We start from the raw sequence: 24,235 nt of genomic DNA, 5'->3' as shown, positions 1-24,235 counted from the left end.
TTATAATGGCCAACTGGGGCTCACTTTATAGTCTACAGTAGCTTACATGTACCGGTGGTCTGTGCTAGGAAAGTCTAACACTATCAGAGTCACTGTCTAACAGGTTTCTGTTGGCCATCATTATAATTCTAAGGCCTGTTGCTGACTGTATTATTTCAATGGCTAACATAAAGAAGCCTCCACAGGCGCTGGAGTAATAAGGCATCGCCTGCTGTCGGCACACTATACGAATTTAATCCGTCCATACACTACGGTGGTGTTGGCGGTGGCGGTGATTCCGAGCACTGAGTCATCCGTCTTCTTAGCCTTTCATGTGACTGTGCTGAAGAAGTTGATTCGGTCACCGGAAGGCAGGCAGCCCGCCTCGGCCCGGCGCGTGGGAGGGAGGGGTCTGCCGAGCATCTCCCTCCGTGCGCCAGAGCAGCGCGAGCAGCCTGTGACGCGGGCGGCCAGCACGAGCAGCACCAGCCACCAGCCGAGCTGGGGAAAAAAAGGGGTAGATATGTGTTTCACAATCCGATATTCGTGTTTTATAACGATTTATTAACGACAAGCGGGAACTTTTTTCTCGATGTGAGTGTGTCGGTCAGGTTAGACTGCAGTTGCTTGACTTATATAATAATTATATTTTGTTAGGAATATGTGTAGAAGGTGGCAGTTGTACAAAAAAAGATGGTCGGATTATAAATAGAAAAACTATTTAAGAATTCGGAGTAGTATTGCGAATTGTCCTACAATCTCTAGCCTACCGAGTAAAGAGATGCCATTGTGGGATACAAATGCTTTCACACGTGTAGAATTGTATCTCTTGTTGATTGAGCCAATACCGCCTCCCATCTCCCCACACCTTTATACTAGCCGTCAAAAAAAATGAAAAGAGTAGGTTGAAAGGTTGGGCTTTAAGTGTTTGGTATTAATTAAAGATATAGTTACAGTTTCCGCCTTTCTTTCCTTTGACAGTGACGGATGCGATGTGATTGATGACACTACCCGGGTTCAAATGGCGAGTTTTGCAACGAGTTACTACGATCACGTGGAGAAGTGGAGCGATTTGCTGAACATGTCTCCGTTCACCAACCACCAAAGTGAGGACGAGGTCAGTGATCCGTGCGAAAAGTCGCTGTTCGGCGAGCGGTCGTACGACACGGGCGTGGAGGCGTCGTGCCGCGGTTCAGCACCACAGCCAGCACCCGGGACGGAGCAGCGGCTCTGCCTCACCAACCACCGGGAACTTCGGAAACACAAAGCGGCGCGCTGGGAGGACGAGACGGAGATGTCTTTCAACGGCCACGATCGGACACAAAGCAGTCCCGCTAGAAACGAGAACCTCGGCTTGATACCAAACTCATCCATCCAACTCCACGAGGAGGACTACCTGGAACTTTTCATGTTGGCCGACCAAGAGCTCGGCTCGGAAAAGTCGGCGGACTACGGGTTTATAACGGGCGTGCTCTGTCTGGTGACGGGTATATCTCTAGTGGGCATATCCTACGTGGTCCCGCGAGACGTGAGAGTGGACCCGGACAGCGTGTCCGCGCGGGAGATGGAGAGGCTGGAGCGGGAGAACGCGAGAGTGGGGGCCCACCTGGACAGATGCGTGATAGCGGGGTTATGCCTCCTCACTCTGGGGGGAGCGGTGCTCGCGATGTTGCTCATGGTGTCCATGTGGAGGTGGGAGTCGATGAGGAGAAAGGCGTTTGCATATTCCAAGCACGCTGCAAAGTTATACGGCTCCATCAATCTGAGAGCAGGGGGGCCAACCCCACTCCGGGAATCGCCCTCTCATTTGTCAACGGATTTAGCTCTGTTGAATTAATGCGACAGACTAGAAGGTAAAACTCCACTATAAAATCCTACCAATGATGACTCATTAGTGGGACGCTTGGTGAGGTACAAACCAAAATAAAAGCCCTGTAAAACTATGTTGGGTAAAACCCATCGACCCAGGGCTATGTTTGAAGATTTGCTGCGTGCATTGACTTCACATTTTACCAAACATGTATGATAAAAGGTTTTACGTTTTATTGCATGATGCATTGTGGGTCCTGGAGTATGTACTTTGTACCCTTGTGGAGATGGGGATTTGATAAACAACATCGTTTTGCACACCTATCGAATACTGTATGATGTGTGTACTGTATAGGCGACTGCATTGTCCATGTACAGTTCAACCATATCAACCTCCTTTGTACAGGGAAAATAAAAACTTCACATTCACACTCATGCCCTACGGTCCATTTAATCATTAATCATTCTGTGGCAGTACACCACACACGTTTACATGCACACACACTCAAACCCTCACACATTCACACGCACACACAAACACACACACAAACACACACACACACACACACACACACACACACACATAACCTCAAACACACACACTCATGCACACACACACACACAAACAAACACACACACACATACACACACAGGCACACACACACAAACACATACACCTTAAGCAAGAGAAATGGAGGGAAAAGGACTGAAGGGAGGTAAGTGGAAGCAATGGGATGGATGAGGGAGAGAGATGAAGAAAAACAACATGTCAGCTGTTTCTAAGTGTTCCACGAAAAGAATAACCTAATCGATGGAGACTGGGCCCTCGATCAACCCCTTTTCCTTCTGAGAACCTGCCTAGTTCTTATTTTGGAGACATTGCGGTACGGCTGAAAGCGACACGCACACACACACACACACACACACACACGCACACGCACACACACACGTGCGGTCTGGCAGCAGAGTCAAGGTTTACCTCTGAGCCACCATCAGCCCTGGCGCCGTGAATAAACGGCATTAGCCCAACGCTTATGTGTTCAGTGAATGGGGCGGTTTAGCCAGTCGCTCACTGCCACAGAGTCCCATCATCATCATCCCCACCATCATCATCATCATCATCATCATCATCATCATCATCATCATCCCCACCATCATCATCATCACCAAGCATTTTCTTCTCAAACTCCTGTGAGACGGGGGAGGGGGAAAGCCGGGTACCGTAGCTATAGGTTCCGGCTTCGATTCCCCCGTGTGTCCACAGTATGTCTACCTGTAGGCATCACCAGAGCAGGATACTACTCACCTGCTCCTTAACGGCTCGCATCTGAATTCACTGTACATGCCATTCAAAGCATGTGGTCAACGGCTAAACGTTAGAGAATAGCAGGGGATAAAATCGCTGAAACGGTCGAGCTGAAACGTTGCCTGGGCCTCGCTAGGCTAATCCATCCTCATTTAATGGGGTCATTAAAACGTTGGGAGACAGCGATTTTTCCAATGCTTCGCACCATGACAGTATTTGTACGGCTTGGTGGATGCCGTAGAAGAAAGGTTTGTCAAAGGACTCATCCTTGCACGTGGGTGGGGGAAAAACATTGATTTAATTAGTGTCTTTGTTTCCTCTAGCAAGAGATTCCCCCTGGACAGATCTACCCACGCATTTGCGCGCACACGCACACACACACACACACACACACACACACACACACACACACACACACACAGGCCAACACAAACACAGAGGCACAAACATATACCGCAATCCGCAGATGTGCCATTAGTATATCCACATCCACTTACAAGTACACACATGCACACCCCCCACACACACTTTTAGCTACGAACCATCCCCCCCCCCCCCCCCCCCCCCGTCCTTCCTCCCTTCATGAATGGGCCTACTCAGAATAATCATTAAAGGCAGCTGGCGGCAGGAAATGGAATTGGATTGGATGTGCCAGGGAGGGGGGCTTGGGGAGGGGGGGGGGGGGGAATTGGGGTGTTGCCAGGGGTCAAGAGCCTAGGTGTCTGGGACGGCCCCCCCCCCCCCCCCCCGGGGGGAGCGAGCGATTCTACGTTTGCGACCACGTCGTGTGGTCTGACTGCTCGTTGTCACCGTGCATCTGCCATGAATCTGCAGAGATATGCAAATGGCGTGCGGTGAGGTAGCGGTTACCCAGTCGCAGCCGGGAAGAACGGGGAGAGGGGAGGGGGATTACGGGGAGCGCAAAGAAAGATATTTGTGTACGTGACATTTCTGTGGAACGATGCAGCTTAGCAGAGCTGATCTGGGGATTACCCCCCTCCTCATCTAGGCAGTGTCTTGAGATACAGTCTTCAGTTAATGTTTCCTCAATAATCATTTGGGCTCCGTTAGTTGCATAGCAACGGCAGGTGGACTCAGCCACTATTTTAAGACATGAGGGGGCTTGGGAGGAGGGGGTTGGGTGGTGACTGGGGGGGTTATGTTTTGTTTTTAAGCTTGGATAAAAAATGATGTGTGGAATGATCACACACAAACTTAATACTGAACCGTTGACCCATTTTAAAGTGAAATGACATAATCAGAGTATGTCTGATGAATTTGCAACTGAAAGGATTAAGGAATTTGAATATTGTTCCACCTAAAAGGGTTCAACATGTTTATTTATACAATTACCTGATTAAGTCAGGAAGACCGTAAATCAATCATCCTATCCCTTCCCCTCCCTCCACCCAGATAATGGTTTATGGGCGGGGATAGAGGTTTAGCTCTAACCACCGCAATCATAAAACTAACAAATGCCACCTTGGGAGAATGGGGTGCAGAAAGTCAAATGAACTTTCCACAGAACATTTTAAACTCAAAATCACTATTTTCGAATTGACCTACTTTACAGAGCTTTAAATAGTGAAAAAGTAGGTGTGGATAGTTGACGGCAAATCGATGAGGCTTTGTCGAAGTTCACTGGCTGATTTTACGATCTAGTCAATGTAGAGTAATTTACTTTTACTGCTGTTTTTACGCTTATGTCCAAAGTGCCAAACAGTGAATTCAACCGGATGGAGACGGGCATTGGGATTGACCCCAGTACCTAGGAGCCAAACACCCTAATCTGCTTCACTATACCACCCTTCCTCACTTGAATTCAACTGAAAAAAAACAAGTAGAGGAAAAGGGACATCAAATCCATGTATTTGCCCAAGTCCAGGGCTGGTAATCATATTTGCCTGGACTTTGTTCATAACATTATTGTCTGCAGAAAATCGAGTAAACAAAGTTCCTTTATTGCCATCTGTGTCCTCTGAGAAAGGAGAGGATAACCATAGAAACCAAATCTGTTGCTATGGGAAATGACTTATCTGTGGTGAGAATCGCTCAGACCTTGGTTCCATTTATATCTAACACATTGTCCTTACAATTATGGATGATAGACCTTGAATGGACAGGATGTTTCTCGCTGGCACTCAGCAGGACCTAAGGCACTCCCAAGACCCACAGCTAGCATCATGACTCTTTAGTCTGCTTGGCTGATGATGAGCTAAATTCTAAAACAATGTTTTTTAAATTGAAAAATCCACATATGTGTAATTGAACTGACATTTCACATGATATATAGACTGAGGAAAAACGGAAAGGAAAGAACAGCTTGTCCGTTTTGTTAATCGTTTAACCACTGAAAATGCAAAAGCTGATTTTTATTTTTTTAGAAAACATACACACACACACATACACGCACGCACACACACACACACACACACACACACACACACACACACACACACACACACACACACACACACACACACACACACACACACACACACACACACACACACACACACAGAAATTCCACAGAAAATGTGCAGGGCTATCCTACTGCTTGGCCGCACCAAACGACGTGTACCAGAGGCGGCATGTGGCATAAGCTGTGGCGCTCCAGCGGTAAATGGATCATTCAGCCTGGAGAAGTCTTCCTCTTGGGCAATTGAGCTCAGCTTGTGTATGTTATACATATACATTAATTACACACAACCTACAGAAACGCACACACATCGCACAGGAATACACACACACGCAAGCACACACGCACGCACGCACACACACACACACACACACACACACACACACACACACACACACACACACACTGTGCAGCTATGGTCGTTACAGAGTCAAATTTCTGCAAATTAAATTATTTAAATCCTAATGATCTAATAATGATCCTCATTATATCTAATGAGAATGCAGTACACACCCCTGCCCTTTTACTCCGGAATATCATGTTTAATGTGTAGTTCTAGTCAACAACCCACAGGTGGTGACCTTGTAGAACGATTTGACCTAAAACGCTACTTTTAATTGTTTTAGTTTTTATCAATTTAGTTATTGTTCTCATCATGTCGGTACAAGTGTAGATACTCCACTGTAATACAATTTCAACATCGTGAAACACTGGCTGTAGAATTATTTTACCTTATACACGGAATATAACATAAAATAGTGTATCACTCATATTTCACTCATATATATTTATATTTGGCTTGTGTGTATATTTTGAATGCATACGTTAACGTCAGAAAAACTACGCCTAGTAAAAAAAATCCTCCGTTTTTTTATACAATCTATTGTCCTTACAGTCTCTGCCCCATACATCCCTGTCTGAACAGGCTCTGCTGCCTCTAGTGTTTGGTGTATTCAGACACCTTGTTTATAAAGTTCTTTTTGAAGCCGTAAAGATGGCGGACTACGACTTGACCACCAAGATAGCCCATTTTTTGGACCGGCATTTGATTTTTCCCCTTTTGGAATTCCTCTCCGTCAAAGAGGTACGTCGTTTTTATCACTGATTGGGAGTGAACACATTTGGTCCAGCATTTGTGAATTTCTGTAACCGTTAGGGCGACAATTTAGCCTCCACGAGCCACCGCGGTGCTAGCTAGCATTAGCCTTATCTTACGGCTCACGTTACTAGCTATATTAGCTAGCCCACGCTGGCTGCATTGGCCTCACCTAGTTCCCATTCTTGTCACATAATTCTATAATTTGGACATATTTCTGTCGACAATCGATGGACATTGTTTTTTATTGGTATCTTTATGTGTTTTATAGCAAGGTTCTAACCGTTATGGACGTATGAACATTAACACCAGATGGTAATGAGGGTAGCATCCGTACACAATGCAATGTATGTATAATATGTGTTTCTCTCTGATTTTTAAGATTTACAATGAAAAGGAACTCCTCCAAGGGAAGCTGGACCTTCTCAGCGACACAAACATGGTGGATTTCGCCATGGATGTGTACAAAAACCTCTACTCAGACAAGGACATCCCACACAGTAAGACTGGTTACGTTCTATTAATTGTAAAAATATAACTTTGGCTAATAATGGCTTGGCCATCCTGACCATTTTAATGCATTCATTGTTCTATGTGAAGAGCCTTATCAATAGCCTTTCAGCAGACATGGATAGTATTATCAGATTTCTATTTTCGCTGGTGAAGTGACAAAGAACATGTGATCTTGCAGCCTTGAAGGAGAAGAGGACCACAGTGGTGGCACAGCTGAAGCAGCTCCAGCTGGAGACGGAGCCCATCGTCAAGATGTTTGAGGACCCCGAGACTACGCGCCAGATGCAGTCCACCAGGTAAGCAAAGGAACTCCCCCCAGCTAACATACACTTGGGTCGATGGGCCATTGGACAAAATGGGAATGATTGAGTCATAGTTTTCCTCAATTTCATTTAAACCCAGCACACACAATGACTATGGATAAACAAGTGCTGTATCGATGATGTGATGGAAATGTATGAAAGATTGGCTAATTGTATTACTTCTTCCTCAGGGATGGGAGGATGCTTTTTGACTACCTGTCGGAGAAACACAATGTAAGTGGTTTGTTATTTCACTTCCTGCCAGCTGCTGCCCAATTTGTGTCCACAAGGGACGCTTTTTTCCAGATGAAAGCAAAACCAGCCTTCTACTTTTCGTTTTTAAATTTGGTGTTTAAAAAGAGGGTATCATAATTTTCTATGGTTATAGCACATAATGCATGTTCCTACAAGTTCTAAAGGCACTAATAAGTGATTAGCATCATCCAGCTCACCATATTTTCATTATTTATTAGGATGCAATAGGAGTCTACTAACCGTAGTGTATGAATAGTTCATAGCTAATAGTTATAATGGTTTACCTTTCACACCTTTTCACCTGTTGCTTATATTTATTTAATATAGTGAAGCGATTCTATTTTGTGTTGATGAACCAAACCAAAACGTTCATGTTTTCTCTTCTAGTTCCGACAGGAGTACCTGGACACCCTCTACCGGTACGCCAAGTTCCAGTACGAGTGTGGTAACTACTCCGGGGCCGCGGAGTACCTCTACTTCTTCCGTGTGCTGGTAAGCAAAATTTGGCTGCTCTTCATTAAACACATTCACTGAACAGTTTTAGAGCTGGTGGTTTTTTGAAAGGCAAAATTTAAATTATGCCATGCTAGGTTTACTATATAAAACTAACCTTTTAATCAATGTGTAATGGGAATTTAGATGCATGTCATTCATCAGGGAGCTGGTAGAGGCTGGGCATGATGCTCAAGGATGCCTGCATTTTATGTTGTGGGCAATGGGGATCAAACAGTGTTTCGCGGGTGGGATTTGGATTACACTTGCCACTACACCATCCTGTCCCATTTTGATTTACCTCACTGAACTGTGTCTTGGGTCTCACACTTTCTTGCCTTTCACTTGTCTGTTATAACCTCTCTTCATGATGGTGAGGTGAACACGGCACTAAATCTACTTACGATTTGCTGCAGGTCCCTGCCACAGACAGGAATGCCCTGAGCTCTTTGTGGGGGAAGCTGGCCTCTGAGATCCTCATGCAGAACTGGGAGGCAGCGATGGAGGACCTCACCCGCCTGAGAGAGACCATTGACAACAACGTAAGAGAACCTCTGCCTCTTGGTTCTTACCCAGGCTTCTTACTAATGTTGGGAATGGCTCTGTTGCAACAGGCTTACCGAATAATATATTCATTTTCAATTATCTTTATATTTTCTGTTTTAAATGTACCCTGGCACAAAACCGGTGGGTGGCTAACAACGGGTTTAAAACTCTGCCCTTGTGCACCACGGGCAGAATCCCCCTAATGTGATTGGTGTTGTGTGTTCGCTCGCAGTCGGTGAGCTCCCCGCTCCAGTCCCTCCAGCAGAGGACCTGGCTCATCCACTGGTCCCTCTTCGTGTTCTTCAACCACCCCAAGGGCCGGGACAACATCATCGAGCTCTTCCTCTACCAGCCCCAGTAAGTGGCCGTTTGGATCTGTACCTCCGCAGCCCCCATGTAGAGCCTATTGAAAGGGAGGTCATGTGGACTCTGTGCTGCTTAAAGGCTGTTGTGATGGCAGCTCAGGCCTATGATGATGAGGTACAATGGCACTTTATTAATCCTAGGCAGGGCGTTTGGGTGGTACTGTGAAAGTTACGGGTCTAGTAGAATTAAAAGTAGATTACCAATATAAGCAAGAATACTACAAATGTGTCTATATACACAAGAGTAACAGAACGTTTTCTTAACACGAAAATAAGTGTGAAAAGTGACTGTTGAGGTGGACGTCATAACTCCATTATTGGCCGATGTACACGAGTGTCTAAGCGGCGCGTGATTGGCCCTCCCTGCAGGTACCTGAACGCCATCCAGACCATGTGCCCCCACATCCTGCGCTACCTGACCACCGCCGTCATCACCAACAAGGACGTGCGCAAGCGTCGGCAGGTGCTCAAGGACCTGGTCAAGGTCATCCAACAGGTGAGAGGCTGGGGGGACGGAGGTAGAGCTGGGGGGTGGGGGGCCTTGGTCCATGCGCTTGATGACACCACTAATGGCGTGTGGATGGATCGATTGGTGATTCAATGACTGGATGCAGGGATGATTCAGTGAATGGATGGGTGATGCTAATGTTGTTTGGGACCTCACAGGGCATAGAAACACTGTGTAAATGAAACTATAAAATTTTAATCGTTAGAGATGATAACATTAACTTAAAGGACTTGACAGGGCTTAATGACTGGATGGAATGGAAGCATTTCTGACCGTCCGCTGACACTAGAAGTGCACCTCAATACATCAGAGTTAAATGAATGTGATTTATTATTGGCAAACGCACGTGAATGACTGTTGGTTCTCTCCCACCCAACTCCAGGAGTCATATACCTACAAGGACCCCATCACAGAGTTTGTGGAGTGCCTCTACGTGAACTTTGACTTCGACAGCGCCCAGAAGAAGCTGAGGGAGTGCGAGTCGGTGAGTGTTTAGAGGACACGCCCCCCTGTCGTGATGGTTTCTCTGATCCGTCAGTTCGCTTTGAAGTTCCGACCTGTACTCGACGACAACGATTGGAATTGTCCCTAAGGCTTTTTTTCATGCTATGCAAAAACAAATGTTTTAAAGGGGACATATTATGAAAACAACACTTTTCCTGGGATTTGGGGTGTTGTTTTGGGTCCCTGGTGCTCCCACACGCATACAAATTTTGAAAAAAGTCTGTACATGATTTTTTGAGTGAGATATGCATTTCTGAAAGTACCCTGCCTACAGTAGCCAAAACGAGCGCGTTAGTTTCGGCGCCCCCTCCTACGTAGGAAGGGGGCACAGCTGAATATTACCCCCCCACCCAATCAGAGCATAGCTAAGATTTTGTGGACCAGCAGACGAGCAGCTCCGGCGGGGGGAGCTCAGCTCCTGGAGTACAATCCCTTTCTCCTCCATGTCGCGGTTCATGGATTTCAGAGAGTCAAGGCCAAAGTTCATTTTTCCCCCAATTCTTCTCAACCATCTCGAGTTGAGAAGAAGTCTTTACTTTTTATGGAAGTACCAGAGACGTCAGACGCAGTCTTTATGATTCATAATATCATCCGAGGCGCACATAGCTTTTGGCCGTGATACTAGATAATAATATTATATAAATACCCATATATAATATTGTTATTATTATATAGATATAGAGCTCCAGGAGTCAGCAAACGGCAACAATCCCTTCTCCTCCATGCTGTGGTTCAGTCTGACAGCTCATTGGTCAATGGGCAGCAGCTCATTTGCATTAAAGCTACAGACACCAGAAACAGCGCATTCTGAAGGGACTGAAACAGAGGGGAATAGTGGTGGGTGAGGTTTTTTCCCTAAAAGCTATTTCCAGCAAACAGCTTCAAAAACACATTTTCTGGAACTCAAACTGTTTACTGGTTTGGAAAACACCATAATATGTCTATTCCTTGTGCTGTTGACTCTTAAAAGGCTGTCACAGGTCCTTTTATTCAAAGTCTTTCAGTAAATGCTTCCTAGTATGAATATTTTCTATTTCTAAGAACAAGTCTAGTTTGATTTTGCAGTAAAATGGAGGCTTGACTGACCGTTGTATCAACCTTTTTGACAGCATGTCCTTTAGTCAAGACCCAAGCTATTGATCGCCTTGAAGAGGCTGTCACCCTGCCTGTAGAGTCCGTCACTCCATCAGTCAGCCGTTCACCGTGGAGATGGAGAGGTTGTTGTGGGTATCTGTTGACCTTGCGGTATTTCTTGGATCCTCAGGTTCTGGTGAACGACTTCTTCCTGGTGGCCTGTCTGGAGGACTTCATCGAGAACGCCCGTCTCTTCATCTTTGAGACTTTCTGCCGTATCCACCAGTGCATCAGCATCAGGTAGTGACGCCTTCCCTCCGCCCCCATAGCCCATCTTTTCACCCTAAAGAATCTGGTTCTACCAGCTCCGCCCACCGACAGAGCACTCGCTCGTCCTCATTTTATTGTACTATTTTCCTTGAGGTATAGTACACTTTCTGTAAATGCCCTGGCAGGTCCCACAGTAAAATACTTATTCAATAATATAACATCGTAAATTCAGCACTTATGGACAGACCTGGATCAATAAGGGAAGACGCACAATGTATGCTGTTCAGGAATTTCTTGTCTGAAGTCGGTAGTGTTCCTCTCACATGCAGGAGAGCGTTGAGTAGGGATGGGCGATATGGCCTAAAATCCATATTGCGATATACATTGCAGCATCTTGCGATAACGATATATATCACGATATAAAATCATAAAATAACCGTTTCAAAACAGGTTACATAGACTCTAAGGAAAGCCAAACTGCTAAATGTATTTAAAAAAAAGAGAAATATAGCATGTCATTTCGAGAACATTTATTGTGAAACACTGTTATCATTCAACATAATGTTGCAGATAAATCTATCGTAGGCCATTTTTTTTATCGTTTATATCGTATATCGTTTATATCACGCATTACTAGCGTTGAGTCTTTCCTGTTTGACTCTAACAACCCAACGCTACTTGGTTTGATCCCCAAGTGTACAACCCAGTACCTGACCTATATCTGACTTCACTCCAACTCTCCTAAATTACTCCAGTGGTGAATTATAGCAGTCGAGGGATGTATGTTCTATGCTTTTTGCGTTTACTTTTGGATTGTCTCACACCTCGGTCTGAGATATGAACCCTCTGTGAGACTGTGCTTACCATCCTGAAGGGTGTTAACTGAGTTGTTTTTTCTCTCTCTCTCTCCTTCCTCCTCCTCCTCTTTCTTTCAGCATGCTGGCTGACAAGCTCAACATGACCCCAGAGGAAGCCGAGAGATGGATCGTCAACCTCATCCGGAACGCTCGACTAGATGCCAAGATAGACTCCAAACTGGTGAGTACTTCATGGGTTTATCATTGGCTCGTGAGATCCAATGATAAACATGTGGGATAAACATGTGCCATATTTTTTATCGTGGTTTTAGATACTAAATCAAAATGTCTGGCCTAGAGCCATGTGAACAAACAGGGTCGAACTGCAGGTTTACTATTTATTGATCAATAGAGTTGTAGATAGATTATATATATTTCTACAGCGAAAAGCTTACCTAAACCAGTAATTAAAGACATAGGAGTAGGTTAATTCTTTAACCTCAAGTGTTAAAGCAGTCCAAGCACTGTGTGTTTGCCACTCAGTGGAGCTCCAGGGTCGAGAGCTCATATTGTTCAGGGACAGGAGAGCTTCTGACCCTGAACAAGCCTTAATTCTTGAACTGGTAGAGCATGGTATTAACATCACCAGGGTTAGAGGTTTGATTCCCACTGGGGCTTCCCATGCTGAGTGGGGCTGGGAGCTGAGCCTAGTTGCAAACATCGTATTGTAAAACCCTTTGGAGGAAAGGTGCCCACCCAAGTATGTATGAAACTGTATGCGAGTACTTAGACACTAGAGAGGGGAGAGAATATTGATTGTCGTAAGCATCACAATTTTTATTTTCTATGATTCACAACTTCTAAAAAGCCAATAATGTAAACTCCTATATTCATATATTTAACTCTTTATAATATATATATATTATTTTATAAATCCCAATGTTCAAAAACAAATCGTGAGAACCTAAAAGAGCCACACCCCAAACCGAGATGTCTGTGCAGCTGTATTTCTCCCCCCCTGACCTCCGTTTGCTCCTCTCCTCCTCCCCCTCCCCCAGGGCCACGTGGTGATGGGCAACAACGCGGTGTCGCCCTACCAGCAGGTCATAGAGAAGACCAAGAGCCTGTCCTTCCGCAGTCAGATGCTGGCCATGAACATCGAGAAGAAGCTGGCCCACAGCGGCCGCACTGAGGTAACCACCACCACACCACCGCCCGCTCTCACAGTCTCTGTAGGGTGAGGGGGCGTGGGAAAGGAAGGGTACGAGTCTCTGATAAGGTGGCTGCAATTTAAAAAGGTTTATCTCTGATAAGATGAGGATTGTTGGCCTCTCGAGGGTATTTTGTTTTGGATGCTAAAAAAAAGAGAACATAAAACCAACAGAAAAAAAAGGGTATTTCACAACAGAATTTATAAAATGGAGCCAGGATAGTTTAGTGGTCAGAGACTCTAAGCCAAAGCGCTCTGGATTGAAGCCCATGAGCTCCCCTGAAGGCACCCTTGAGCAAGTCGTCCTTACGACTACCCTACCTTTTTGTTTCATGACCTGTATGTGAATACACGGTGCGTTGCTTTGAAGTGAAGCTGTAGATTAACAGGGAGTTCAATGTCTTGGTCTCCAGGTTTTGATGTGTAGATCCTACAGTCTGGGATACGAAGATACACAGTCTGTATCATGTGTCTGTATCTCGTGTTTATGTGTGTCTATCTAATGCTTCTTCCTTTTTTGTCTTGTTTTTTTCTCCCGCTTAGACGCCGAACTGGGCCGCCACAGACACCGGCTTCTAATGATCAGCCAATTAGGAGGAGGAGGAGGCTGATGTGGTGTTTATTCAGACTATATATTATATAAGGTTCTTAAGAAACATCTCTTTAATACCACATTCCCAGTATAATGTGGTCCTCGACTCTGGGGGACTGCAACATTTGGAGTCCAGGCTAAAATTGTTAATTCTTATCTATTCTTTTATAATGCAACTTTTTCTTTGCCTTCTTTTCTGGCCAGTTGTCAAGGAAGTAGATAAACAATCGTCATTATGAGGGACTTTTTTTGAACTGCAAAACAACCACAATTGTTCCATGGCATCGACAAAATAAAGATTTTTGAGTCTCTTGAAATTACACTGCGTCATTGATTCCGCTATTCGCGACCCTGGAGCATTTCGTCGCTAGATGGCGCTATTTGTCTGTTGGATTTCAACGGGAGTACATTTCGGAGACACGGATGCGACGTAGCACCAGTATAGATAGGGTAACGGTTGATGGTAGTTGTGTAAAGCGGTGATGGAGAACGTTAATATTTTGAATGAATCAGACTAAGAAAATGTCCGAGCTTTGGCGATCAAAGATGTATGGATAATATTTGATCGTTTAGAACTTTATATGGAAACGAAATAAACGGCCACTATAGGCCGGCTGGCTGTAGTGTTGTGTTTGCTATAAAACTCGTTTTTCTTGGTATAACTTCTTCAGAAATGGTAGCACCAGGCTCAAGTAGGCGTGTACAGCGTCGCCCTGCATCCGGCTCAGGGACGTGGGAATGCAACGTTCCGTATCTGAAAGTAAATATTGACCTTGTACAAGCCGCGGCTGAATTCTCCATTAAGACGGATCATCTATTTCCCTAAAAGTAATTTTCCTCTGATGGGAAGAGTGGGGATGTGTCACGATGTCCTAAATAAAACCCAGAGTGTGATTTATCATGTCAGATATCTAGTTAAATCCTGCAGTGACAGGCTGTCATTAGCGCCTCGTCTCCCCGCCGACATTACCCTCTCAGGCGGTCTGGTACCTGGGCGTGAACGCGCTCCGGGGGCATTTCTCACGTCTGCAATTAACGTGCCATCATGTTTCATGCGTGTACAGTGCACATTTACACCATCAGACAATCCGTGTTCACCTTGGGAGTGGCTTTTCTTCCAGTCAAACACAATAACTCCTGGCCACTCCTCCACACACACACACACACACACGCACACGCGCGCGCATACATCAAGCCTAGTAGTTCGCTTTTCTTTTCTTTTTCCCCCTTAAGTTATGGTCCAACACGCACACGCGGTCGTGCACGGCAAGTCGACGTGGGCTGAGGTCTGAGAGCCGTGCATGGAACAGCTGGTACCCATCTGTGGCTTCTGCTTTTCCTGTTCTCGCAGCCGCTGTGGCTGCCCCGCGTCGCTCCAGAGACGGAGCCCGTGATTCGTAGCCTCCAACATCCGATCCAAGACACGTCTACCGGCAGAGTACAGGGAGCCATAGCGCTTAATACATCAACACCGGTGACATGGCGACGTCAGGTTTAATTTCGGGTATCGACGTGGATGTGCTGATGGCATGGGCAGCCACGAACCCGGCTGTGACCCGGCTGCTCTGGGTCCTGGTCCTGGTTGCGGCCACCCTGCTGGTCTGGGCGCTGTTCTTCTGCTGCTACGCCCGGAGCCGCGGCCCCTCGCCGGCGCTGGAGAGGTACCTGGAAGGTAGGTGTGTCTCCGGGGGAGGGAAGATGAGAGGCGAATGAAACAAAACTTCTAGTACAAGACGGCTAGAGTTACTGTATGGGGCATTTAGTCGAAACTCTTTTTATTTGTTTTAACAACTGGTGCAATTATTGTAAATAGAGACCATTTCCCCCCCCCCCCCCATACACACACCCCATACACACCCCACACACCGCAACCCCGCCTACATTTTCCAGAAACTGTATCGCTGGCACAGGGAATATTCTGCGGCTGAAGTTGGCCTTGATTACTGTTCCAATGTGCTTTTTACAGTTTGGCTGAATACAATGGTCCATTCATGAATAATTTAGCCTTCAATACACGGGTAAACCATTTAAACATAATGATATAGGCATGCCTTTTAAACTGATGCTTGGATACACATAGACACTCCAGGGAGAGTTAAGAGCGGTGTGTAGAGGGCTGCGAACTTTGGGTTACCCAACACGGTCAATAAGAGCCAGTGGGTTTACAGCCAACCCAACCACCCAACTTGGGCAGTTGGGTAGATTTGACGAGTCATGGCAACTGATCAGTTGTTACCGTGACTCAGTTCTCCAGAGCCTACATGACCACCCCCTAAATCACTGGACCTACAAGTCTCATGGGCCATATTGTGTTAGACCTAATTGTAATAGACCTGTTTGTAATAGACCTGTGAAACACAAAAGTTCAAATGTAGCCTACTCTGTATTTTTTTTCTTTTTCAGGTTTCTTAGTACTTATAGGCCTACTTAACGACAAAGTTTGTCAGTTAATTTTCAATTAGTCAGTAATCAATGAGCTACTTGTTTATCTTCGTGCCTGAAGCAGGCCCAGTGGTGTCAGTTTTGAAACTAGACTAACTTTTTGTTCCCTTGTTTTTGTGTAAACAGTTATGGTGAACCAGTCCAAGGCAAAGAGTTCACGCCAGGTGAGAAAATTCATCGTATCATAATAGGTTATGGATTGGCATAGTATTACATATATTGGAAAGTAATAATGTAAATTTTAAAGACCACCGAAAGATGCCTTAAACACGGGTACAGACCCCTCAGCATCCTGTCCTTTTAAAATAATTCATACTTTAGCCTGTAGAGGGCCTCATTTACTTGTACGTTGCTGTCGATCGTGCGCAATCACTACATAACAAAGGTTCACGTTGAATTTCTTGAACTGAAAAAAGGGACTGTGTATGTAGAAGACCACATGCTCTAAATAATAATCAAGCAGATATTAAAACATGTGCATGTTGGTGTTTGGAACAAACGTTCACCAAAGATCTCAGAAAGGTATCCACTGACTGTTTGGTAAGCCATATATTCAGGCTAAAATTCTTCAAATTCAAGACGCCATTCAACCTTGAGAACATCCGTAATTACCATCCTTAGGTGTAGGGACATACCGTAGCGTATTCTCTGTGCTGCGGAGTCGGCCGGGAGTCCTGTGTTAAAGTCCTGGTATTGATGCCATATCATGCCCAGATGGAGAGCACAAATCAATGAGCTGTCAGTGTGTGTTATTGCATTGAGAGTATCCATGAGTAACGGTGTCTGTGTCTGTGTGTGTGACCGATGTGGAGAGGAGATGAGCCACCTCAAAGACTGTTTCTGACTTCAGAAAGACTGAGAGAGGCTTTGGTTTTCGCTCTCTCGTTCGCTCTCTGGAGAACAATCCCATACAGAGCGCTTGTTGCTTAGGGTTCTCCAACTCATGTTGAAAATGGCTTCCGTGGTCTTTTCAGAAAATAACTTGGATGGCTTTCAGTTCATACATTAGTTCAGACATTCGTTCCCACAGTAGTTCATATTTTATTTCACACGTGAAGTTCATACATTAGTTCAAACATTAATTAAAATTAATTAGCTTCATATTTAAGGTCATACATCTTGTGCATGCATACATCAGTTCATATTTTAACTCATGTTAATACATGCCCTAGCAGTTCATTCAAAACTTGTTTTTATCTTTCTGTAATTTTCTTTGTTTGTTTCATACTCAAATGGGTACAAGTTGTGCGGGTCACCATTATTTAATAAGGTCTCAGGACTCCCAACCCTCTAAAATGAATATCCTTTTGAAACAGTAAAAACAGTTGTACTTGACGATGTATAGCTCCAAAATGGTAACCAAAGAAATGTACTACAGCTCAGCTATATACATTTAAACTAATCTTATCACAAGTATTTATCCTCTTACATTTAAATCTGTCTTGGTTTATACTCTTGTTACATGCCAAGTATGTGTGCATGCAGAATGAAGCTAGTCGATAGCCGCAGGACACAGATGGAACAGTTAGCCTTTTGTGAAAAGAAATATTTGACATGACATTTGAAGATGGATTGCTCAACATTGCTCGCTATGGGTATTTAAACCGACATGGAACTCTGCCTCGAGTGAGAGACTCTGCTACAATAGTTTGACAAAGCTAACTGCCCCAGTGGGTCTCCTAACCGACCTCTACATTTCAGTTTGTCACAGTATCCATTGAACCACGAATGCTTCCAGTATGAACCCATGAGTGCTTCTGTGTGTGAATGGTTGTAGATGAATGAATGGCCTGGAGACAATAGTTGAATTTCCAAGTGTTAAATCTTCAATTTGAAACAATACTGCATGATTTTCAGGCCGTGACTCAAAAGGGGAAGGGGAATTTGGTCATCATTTAATAAAATGCTTATCCAACAATAAGCATGCATAGCATCTACCTCAATATAAATACCTAGCATTGTCTGTTTCATATGAATTGATTTTAGTTTTGTCCTTTACCTGTTTTTAAGAAAAGAGCTTTTCTAAAGGAGTTATTTTTATAACAATCTGAAATAAAATTGCCAACATTTTCATTAATACTTAGACATCTACTTTATTATAAAAAAGATATCAACACATTTTCAGAAAGACATCTTAATTTGAAGCTCGCTAGATGTGGTTTCATTGTTGCATGCGAGTCCTTCAAAGATTCAGAACAGAGTGCTATTTGTTTACCTGACAGCGCTAATCAAATCAATGGCGAGGGAATGGGAACAAACGTCTTTGTTCTGGTTTCACCACAGCCTGCCAAGCGAGGTGGGGGGGGGGGGGGAGGTCAGTGTCCAAATGAGACACACTCAAATTGGACCGAACATCTCCACTAGACAATCCTCCACCCTCAAAACTGCTCAATGTACTCCAGACTGCTAAATGTTCTCCAGACTGCTAAATGTTCTCCAGACTGCTAAATCTTCTCAGAACTGCAAGATCTTCCAGAAAACCAATTGAGTTCTTCCTCAAAATGAATTCAAGGCATGGATTAAAAAAAATTGGGGCTTCAGTGATCAGTTGTGAGAGGAGGACACCTGGGAACGAGGTTCTGTATCGCGTGAAGCCATTTTGGGTCTTGATTTGTTTCACTGTGGAATTTGGTAAATTTGGTTGATTTATTATGATTTGATTCGTTTTTTGGTTTCAGAAAAAGAAGAAGACGAAAGAGAAGCACGTGGCCTTTCTCCTAGATGAAGAAGACAAGGCGGAGGAGGCTGTCGTCCCTAAACAGGAAGCGGTCACGTCTAGACAGGAAGTTGTCCCCACTGGACAGGACGTGGTCGTACCCTCTGGACAGCACGAAGCTCCCGGCCCTTGGCTGAGGAAGAGGAAGAGACGAGGCAATAAAGCTGGAATGGAAAAGATGGCCGTCGATGACACGAAAAAGGTGGGAAATATTAAAACTGAAGAAAATACTTACTTTGTGCATAAGTTTGTGTAATAAAGACTAGGGATTAGAGTGGTGGTGGTGGTGGGGAGATTGATGATGCTGGTGTTGACGATGATTGAGGATGCAGAGAAATATTAGGTGGGGGATGTAGATGGTGATGGTGATAATGACGTGACTGTGGTGCTGAGGAAGATGACGGTGATGACGGTGACGGTAAAGGTGGTGAGGATGAGGATGATGATGATGCAGAGTAATGATTAGGAGGATGGGGAACATGGAGGTGATGATGATGATGATGATGATGATAGTGGTGGTGTTGATGAGCAGGCACAACATTTGGGAGTACACAGCCCTATCATAATAATAATTTGAGATGGTGTCCTTTACTGAGTGCATGGTGTTGTTTTACAACATCTTCAAATTACATTGTCATTTGGGGTGACCCTGATTAGCTTCTTTAGGCTTGTTCTTGTCTGTAAAATTATATCATCCAGGTGTGCGGATGGGCATACCATGAAGTTGTCCCACCAATATCAATTATAACTAAAATAATTAATATATATTTTAAGCTAATGGCTATTTGTGTCTGTTACAGCAGATGAGATCATATACGTTGATTGATGTGCACATACGTTGATTGATGTGCCCTTCAGAAAATACTTTTGAAGAAATTCCATAAACTTTAGAAGTTTGTGGTCCCCCTCTAAGTTGCAATGAGATCTGCGCCCTTGGTTTGGTTCACAATTGCACAATTGCAGTCTAGTCTACTTTGACACGCATCTATGCACACAAAGCTGGCACAGAAGCTGGCACCCCGAGCGGTACACGTAACGCCCATCAACACCCAGAAGGTCACATGGGACACCCCCCCCCATACCCCTAAACCAACACTCATTGCACCTCTTTTCCTTTCCCATTTAAATATACATATGTGCATTTTCAATAACACACGAATTAATTATAGGGTACATTCAGTGGAGATTAATTAATGTGAGATGACAGTCCCTGTCCATGCGTGTATTTTGCATATATCACGACGAGCCACATGTAGTTCTGTCGATCCAAACACCACGCACCTAAAAACACTTAATAAACTTAATAATTGTAATATTCTAGGAGCATGAGGTGTTGCATGTGGTCCTCTGCAAATGCACCGTGGTCCAGACCCAGCCCACCGCCCGCTGTAGTAAACAACACGCTGCCGAGGAGGTGTGAGCTGCCTGCGGGGTCTCGCCGTGCACCCCGCTGCGTGACTTTGCGCAGTCACACACGGTAACCCTATCTCGCCGTAGAGTCATCCTAGCAAAGAGGTCCTAGCATAGGCTATAGCCTCAAAGGTAGCCTGGGTAGGTGCAGAGTAGATCTGGCAGCAGACAGCCTTGGTCGTGTTGCCCGGTGCACCTACAGGAAACCGGTGTATCCTTGTCCTCATCTGAACCACCGCGCTCTTCTGACGCAGGCGCGCCTTGTGCCGCAGTTCATGATGATGATGATGATGATGATGATACTCGGAAGTTTGGGCTGCCCTAGGACCGGTCATTCGTGGATGGTATCTGAGCAAGTGAACAGAATCGAAGGAGTATAGTTCGCCTAGGAGTGAGTTCCGAGTCCCCGCGACGGAGTGAGCAGCAGCCCGTTACTCTTGAGTCGTGAGTACCCCAGAGGACGCGGAGCGCCCGGCGATGCTGTCTTACTGCTGCATCAACGATGCGGTAAAATAGCCCTGGTTACACATCCTTTAGGTCTCCTCTTAGTGAAGCCAGACCCGCATGCTGTTTGTACTATAGCCCACATTAAGAAGCGTCATCCAGCGCTGTGGATGCACACCTATTCAGATACAGATGCAGAGGACTGAGTTAATCCCGGAGGATGCATATATTTCCAAGTGCATTGCACTTGGAAATGATTTTTCCTGTTTCTCAAATCATTTATCAAACCGACTGTCGAGTTGAACACAAAACAACATCGGAAATAATGAAATAGTGTTGGAAAAAGGTTCAGAGGAGGTTTTTTTTAAATATATAATAATGTATTTATGACTTTATTTATCCATTTATTTATTTATCTGAATTCGTCCCAACTCCGAGCTGATTGAGTTGCTGGCTGTAGGCTAATCTGGCGGTTCAAAGGACAGCCGACCGCGTCTTAACTCACTCCATCACTCATGGCCGTCACACAGCCGCTCTTCAACCCTTCTCTCAGTCCTCTGGATCAGAACCGTTCTGTAGTGATTCATCTGCTGCTGAAGTCCTTTACCATAGCAGCAGTAGCCAATGCGCTCAGGACTTCTACTATGTCTTTGAGTTTCTATAAAAATGCTAAAGTTCTCCTCGGTTGCTTGGTAACTATACAGAGACCCCTAAAGCTCTCTGTATTTTAAACATGCCATGCCATCAACAGGCTAGGGTGAAGGCAGTGAGTGGCCCTTAATATAATGCACCTACCCTTCCAAAGAGTCGGTACGCTACTTATTTGAATAAGAATGCGATTGTTTGTTTTAGATTATTAGTGTTTTAGTATTATATATGAACAATGCAAGCTATTCTTTCAGTTTATCACTAGCCAAAGCACAGTTGTTTGTACGTGTTCTGGGTGATATAACCATACTGTATTGTGTTAATCCTCCAAGCAGGAGCAGCAGTTTATACTGTACATTTCTGATGCTTCATTCAGAGCGTTATGTTAGAGTATGTTGCCTCTCAGGGCAGAAGCTGTGGTCCAGTATTGACTAATAGCTCTCAGACTCCTCTCCCTAGCCATTAACGATGATGATGAAGGCTATGATGTGCGGATGAGGAAGAGGATGATGATGAAGTGAATCTCATCATTTGCTCTAATGCAGCTTGGATCTTTTGAAACAATCCGCCAATTTCCTTGTATTTCATTTGAAATAATCTTCTGTAGGAATCTGAAGAGTGGCTTTTATAGCAGGGAGAGGAAACACTACAGTAAGGAGAGATTGGGGGTTGGATGAGTATCTGTATGTATTAGTAACCCATTGTTAATGTTTAGTAGCCTAATATTTATCTCACAAACTGGCTTTCTAAACCGAAATGTTTCAATTTATCTAAACCATAACATTTCCATCGTCATTGCTATGACGATGCTTTTAAACAACGTGATTTGCAGTGAATTCAGACTGAGTCGGGAAATATAAGGAGAAGGGGGGAGGCCATCTTGCCCTGGGATGTCTATGGATAGCAGAGATCAAACCCAGTACCTTTGGACTGGGAATGAAACACCCCTTGCCACCACACTCTCTCTCTTGCCTCTTTCCACCACGGATCTGCTTGTTCCTGAGCAGAGTGGCACTGCCGTGGTGAAGAGAAGTGTAGAGGACATGGTGTGTTCCATACAACGTCCAGGTGTGTAGGCTTATTGTTGGTATTTTGGGATACGTGCAGGGGCCTTGTGTTAAGCCTTTCAGAGCCCACTCTAACCCTGTCTATCTGTGTATCTCATCATAACAGACTCAAACTTGAACTTGAACTCGTCTCAACTCACTCCATCACACACGGCCATCACACAGATTCTCTCTAACCCTTCTCTGTCCTCTGGATCAGAACTGTTCTGTAGTGATCCCCCCCCCCCCCTCTGCTGAAGTCCTTTACCATAGCAGAGCGCTCAGTACTTCTTCTGTGTCTTTGACTTTCTATAAGAATGCTAAAGTTGCTTAGTAACTATGCTATACTATTGTGGTGTCCAGAGCAGACAATGTCCCCTTCGTCGCCTCATGAGAAACGTCTGGAGAAGTGGGGGCACCTGTCCCGGGCTAGCAGTGGGTTGGGGGGGGGGGGGGGGGGGGGGGGGGGGGGGCAGAGAGAGAGAGGCTGTAGCTAGCAGCTGGAGGGCTTCAGTGCAGGTGAGTCAGCAGAAAGGAGGCCAGCAGAGAGTCTGAGGTGGCGCCTGCTTTACGCATCATCAAAAATGGCCCAGTGCTCTTACCGCTGTTCTGGAGACGCTGCACCAGAATCGGTCTGTTCTGGTCCCATCACGTCCTCTATCTGCTGCAAAACAAGAATTCAAATGTGACCCAAAAAAATGGTAGTGATATTGAAATCATTGTATCACGATGCTTAACATATTATAGTTTATGTAGAATACAAATAACAAAGAAGAGAAATGGTTATTAAAATAGAATCATTATTATTTCCCAACGCTGAAATCATGATGAAATATCATCATGATTGACATGGGGCTGTTGATTTGATGTGGGTTTTGTGGCTTTTCAGCACCATTATTAAAGACATCTTTATGTCCCGATACAAGGTCACAGATTACGAAAGGAACCAAGGTGAGGAGAGGCTTTATGGCAGATGCAATATCAATGTTTTGTGACATCATGATTAATATATTCAAACAAAAACATGACATTATATTTGAATTCTGGTTTTCTCACATGCTCAATGTACCAACACCGAATTATGTATTTGTTTGACAGGAACAGTGCAGCAAACCTGGTCACAGGATCAAAAACACACACAGTGTGTCCTGCAAAGTGTTTCCACCAGAGGCTAATGTGTGCCCCTCTCCTCACCCCCTCTACCTCCTCCCTCCACGTCCTCCCCACTCCTCTCCTCACCCCTTCTCCCTCACCCCTTCTCTCCTCCCCCCTCCTCTCCTCACCCCTTCTCCCTCCACCCTCCTCTCCTTACCCCTTCTCCCTCACCCCTTCTCTCCTCCCCCCTCCCCCCTCCACCCTCCTCTCCTCACCCCTTCTCCCTCCATCCCCCCTCACCCCTTCTCCCTCCACCCTCCCCCCCTCACCCCTTCTCCCTCACCCCTTCTCTCCTCCCCCCTCCCCCCTCCTCTCCTCACGCCTTCTCCCTCCCCCC

The 24,235-nt window shown here is 45.0% G+C and overlaps 3 protein-coding genes across 3 annotated transcripts in view; all 3 read left to right on the top strand.

Annotated features, from left to right (window-relative positions):
* Window positions 1-1,000: 1,000 nt before the first annotated feature.
* Window positions 1,001-1,816, top strand: LOC307084849 (transmembrane protein 74B; the record flags this gene model as incomplete). The annotated part of the gene is made up of 1 exon (XM_079749352.1): window positions 1,001-1,816. One exon carries the CDS (start codon window positions 1,001-1,003, stop codon window positions 1,814-1,816), a length of 816 nt encoding a protein of 271 aa, XP_079605478.1.
* A 4,673-nt stretch (window positions 1,817-6,489) lies between these two features.
* On the top strand, window positions 6,490-14,354 carry eif3eb (eukaryotic translation initiation factor 3, subunit E, b). The gene is made up of 13 exons (XM_079749282.1): window positions 6,490-6,597; window positions 6,992-7,109; window positions 7,301-7,418; window positions 7,616-7,658; window positions 8,067-8,171; window positions 8,588-8,713; window positions 8,950-9,074; window positions 9,452-9,578; window positions 9,973-10,074; window positions 11,359-11,468; window positions 12,374-12,476; window positions 13,294-13,428; window positions 13,989-14,354. Exons 1-13 carry the CDS (start codon window positions 6,508-6,510, stop codon window positions 14,022-14,024), a joined length of 1,338 nt encoding a protein of 445 aa, XP_079605408.1. The 5' UTR covers window positions 6,490-6,507; the 3' UTR covers window positions 14,025-14,354.
* A 927-nt stretch (window positions 14,355-15,281) lies between these two features.
* The window catches only part of LOC307084848 (uncharacterized protein), a gene marked incomplete at its 3' end in the record, with an annotated part of 10,113 nt that continues 1,159 nt past the window's right edge, over window positions 15,282-24,235 (top strand). The window contains exons 1-3 of the mRNA XM_079749351.1: window positions 15,282-15,709; window positions 16,606-16,643; window positions 19,158-19,397. Of these exons, the coding sequence (XP_079605477.1) occupies window positions 15,517-15,709; window positions 16,606-16,643; window positions 19,158-19,397 (471 nt within the window). The 5' untranslated portion in view covers window positions 15,282-15,516. The remainder of the gene's footprint in view (window positions 15,710-16,605; window positions 16,644-19,157; window positions 19,398-24,235) is intronic.

The sequence above is a fragment of the Pollachius pollachius genome, assembly GCF_949987615.1.
Source record: "Pollachius pollachius genome assembly, chromosome: 13".
Lineage (NCBI taxonomy): Eukaryota > Metazoa > Chordata > Actinopteri > Gadiformes > Gadidae > Pollachius > Pollachius pollachius.
The sequence above is the reverse complement of the archived record's forward strand: the minus strand, read 5'-3'. Positions and strand labels throughout refer to the sequence as shown.